Source organism: Hylaeus volcanicus, chromosome 7 (genome assembly GCF_026283585.1).
Source record: "Hylaeus volcanicus isolate JK05 chromosome 7, UHH_iyHylVolc1.0_haploid, whole genome shotgun sequence".
In the NCBI taxonomy this organism is placed as follows: Eukaryota; Metazoa; Arthropoda; class Insecta; order Hymenoptera; family Colletidae; genus Hylaeus; species Hylaeus volcanicus.
This window is the reverse complement of record NC_071982.1, coordinates 12,613,354-12,616,076: the sequence shown is the minus strand read 5'-3', so window position 1 is coordinate 12,616,076 and position 2,723 is coordinate 12,613,354. Positions and strand designations below refer to the sequence as shown.

General features: G+C 37.9%; 1 protein-coding gene across 8 annotated transcripts in view; it reads left to right on the top strand.

Annotated features, from left to right (window-relative positions):
* The window catches only part of LOC128880426 (monocarboxylate transporter 3), a 43,053-nt gene that overhangs the window by 26,831 nt on the left and 13,499 nt on the right, over positions 1 to 2,723 (top strand). For 5 of the 8 annotated variants that reach the window (XM_054130482.1, XM_054130485.1, XM_054130486.1 and 2 more), the window contains exon 2: positions 2,006 to 2,132. In XM_054130482.1, the coding sequence (XP_053986457.1) occupies positions 2,006 to 2,132 (127 nt within the window). Of the gene's footprint in view, positions 1 to 1,496; positions 1,562 to 2,005; positions 2,133 to 2,184; positions 2,421 to 2,723 lie in introns of those variants that run through there. The other 3 variants (XM_054130490.1, XM_054130489.1, XM_054130487.1) reach the window with 2 other exon arrangements.

Below are 2,723 nucleotides of genomic sequence, written 5' to 3'. Positions count from 1 at the left end.
TGCAGCACGATTGAATCAGCTATTTGTAAAAAGACTCTACTTATTGATAATACTGTGGTAGGTAGGAACTCAGTTAACCAATCGTCGTCAACAGTTTTTGGGTTTTCATATTTAATCTTGAGGCCCTGGGGTGCAACGTGGGCACGTATACAGGGTAACACGATTAACGATTACTTAGCGATAGGAATTATTCCACTGGTATAACGGAAATGATGCATCATTATTAATTACTTTTACCTTCGTCTAGGGACCTATAAAGTCAGGACTCCTTAAAAAAGCCTTAAAAAAGTTTTGAAAATATTATCTTCCCACGGGGTGAGTTCAGAAATAAAACGACCATGAAAATTCCTAAAGGTAATATTACAGTAGACAGAAAGTCGTAAAGAGTAAAGTATTAATAATAGCACCTGGTCACTATTAATATGTACGACTGTGTTTGTGAGACAAACAATGAAATTCATCGTACAATATCCCCAATTAGATCCATCCCTTGTCAACGCTACAGGGTGTCCATGCTAAAGTGTGACAGACGCATATTTCAATAACTATTGATGATACGAAAGAATTGTTTATATGTAAATTGCAGGATACATGGGCTCTATATTGTGGCGAAAAACGAAATTTTTTTGATATTATTAATTTAAAAGATATGATGGTGAACTTTCGTTTTTTTTTTAGATGGAACTATATATTTTGGGGGGAATCATGAGATAGTGTTTTTCATGTCGAATTCATTGACCCTTAATGTATTTAGCCGATTTATATTAGTTTTTAAGATAGTATATATATACTGTTAGCTATAGAAGTACGTAGCGATTTTTTTTATTTAATGTAAACTTTCATTTTTGTTAACAATTTACAATTTTTTAACCAAAAACTGGGTTAGTGCGCTATTTCTACAATATTTGATTAAAAAAAAAGAAAAAAGAACCCTTAACCCCTCTTAATGAGATCTCTGCTGAAGGCAATGCTTGGCAAACAAAATTAATAAATTGCGCTACATTTCCGCCTACGATAACATTGTTTTTCATTGAAAAACGCACGAACGACCTCACGATAAAAATAAATGGACCGTTCGGGCTGACTAGCGTAGTTCAAGTTGAGTGAAATGTTTTTCTTTCTTCTGAAAGTCGAGCCAAAGAGAATAAAAATGATTAGATGTCTGTTCTTATGTCATCGCCGTACGAGAATAACAGGGGACGAAAATAAACCATAGATAAAGAATAATCCTTTGCAATTTTCACGTTACTCATAAAGCAACGTGATCTCGATATTTCTCATAGCGCGTTACGATTTTCGTATTTTTACAAATTTAACGAATCAGAGGATCACGTTCGTTCCTTTCTCATTTGGAAGAGCACGTGGCTAATTTACAAGTATGATAACAAGAATGATTTACGCTGTGGCCGGCCTCCCAGCATCCGTGATGTGTCTAATCGATCGAACAGCATGCAAACATAATACGTAATTAAATCGCACGTTATTTACAAGCGGAATGGTACTCTTAGCTGGCGAGCGCGGTGACTAACATTTTCGTGATCTCCCTTTGACTTCCGCTCTAGTAAGTTTCAATATTGGTAGATTACACGTCTAAACTTATCTGTGTTAGTAGTTTACGACGATACTCTTCGCTATTTCGTTAGGTAAATAGGATATGCTCGATAGATAGACTATGGAACCTAGATTACGAAATCGTTAGAAACGATTACCACAACTTACTGTATTGATAAATTGATCCCCAACCAAGACAGCTTTTCATTTTAAGAAGTTACATCTACTCTCTTATCAAGAGGCCATAAATTACAAGAGATAAATCCAATCAATTTTTTCTCGCTATTCTTCGTCTTATCGTAAAGATTTCTTCGTCTTATCGTAAAGATTTCTTCGTAATTCCCTTACCTTAATTACCTTTTTATCGACAATACTTTCTACTTCTCCCATCCGCTTCGATCGCAATGCTCCTACGGGAATCGCTAGAACATTACCAGGACTCGTTTTGTTACAGTCAACCGTGGACGACGATGGCGTCGCTGGGGAACAAAGCGGACGAGCAAGTCGCCAAGCCGCAGCAGAATGGCCGGTGCAAGAGCGAGGATCTGCAGCTCGAAGACGTCCAGGACAACAATAACGAGGTAGGAGACGGTGGGATCGATAGATCCTAATCGCGCGTCTCTGATCGCCCTGTTTCACTCGCGTTGCGGAGTCTGTGCGAGGTGCGCGTCGTTATCGATGCACTAATTGCTGCGAAACGGCTAACGATTATCGCGGGTGGGCTCCACGGTATCTGTACCCATAATCGACGATCGACGATCCTCGGGGATTTACATCGTTTCTCGATCGCGTTGGTGGATGTGGTCAGTTCCTTGGTGGACAGAGATCGTATCGGAAGGATTGCAGGATTGGCACGAAAAAGTCTAGTGGTATTGACCTTAGACATGATTAATATAGTGGACTATATAGTGGACAGGGTTGGAAAATATAAGTTGCACTTTGCAGATGAGAAATATAAGAAAAATGTAGTAGAGAAATATAGTTGGGAAGCATAGTTGAAAATGTAGTTGAAAAAATAATGTGGAAGCATAGAAGAAAATATAGTAGGGAAGCATAGTTGGGAAGTATAGTTGAAAATATAGCAGGAGAGTATACTTGAAAATATACTTAGGAATTATAGTTGATAATATAGTTGGAAATGTAGTTGGGAAGCATAGTTGAAAATATAGTTG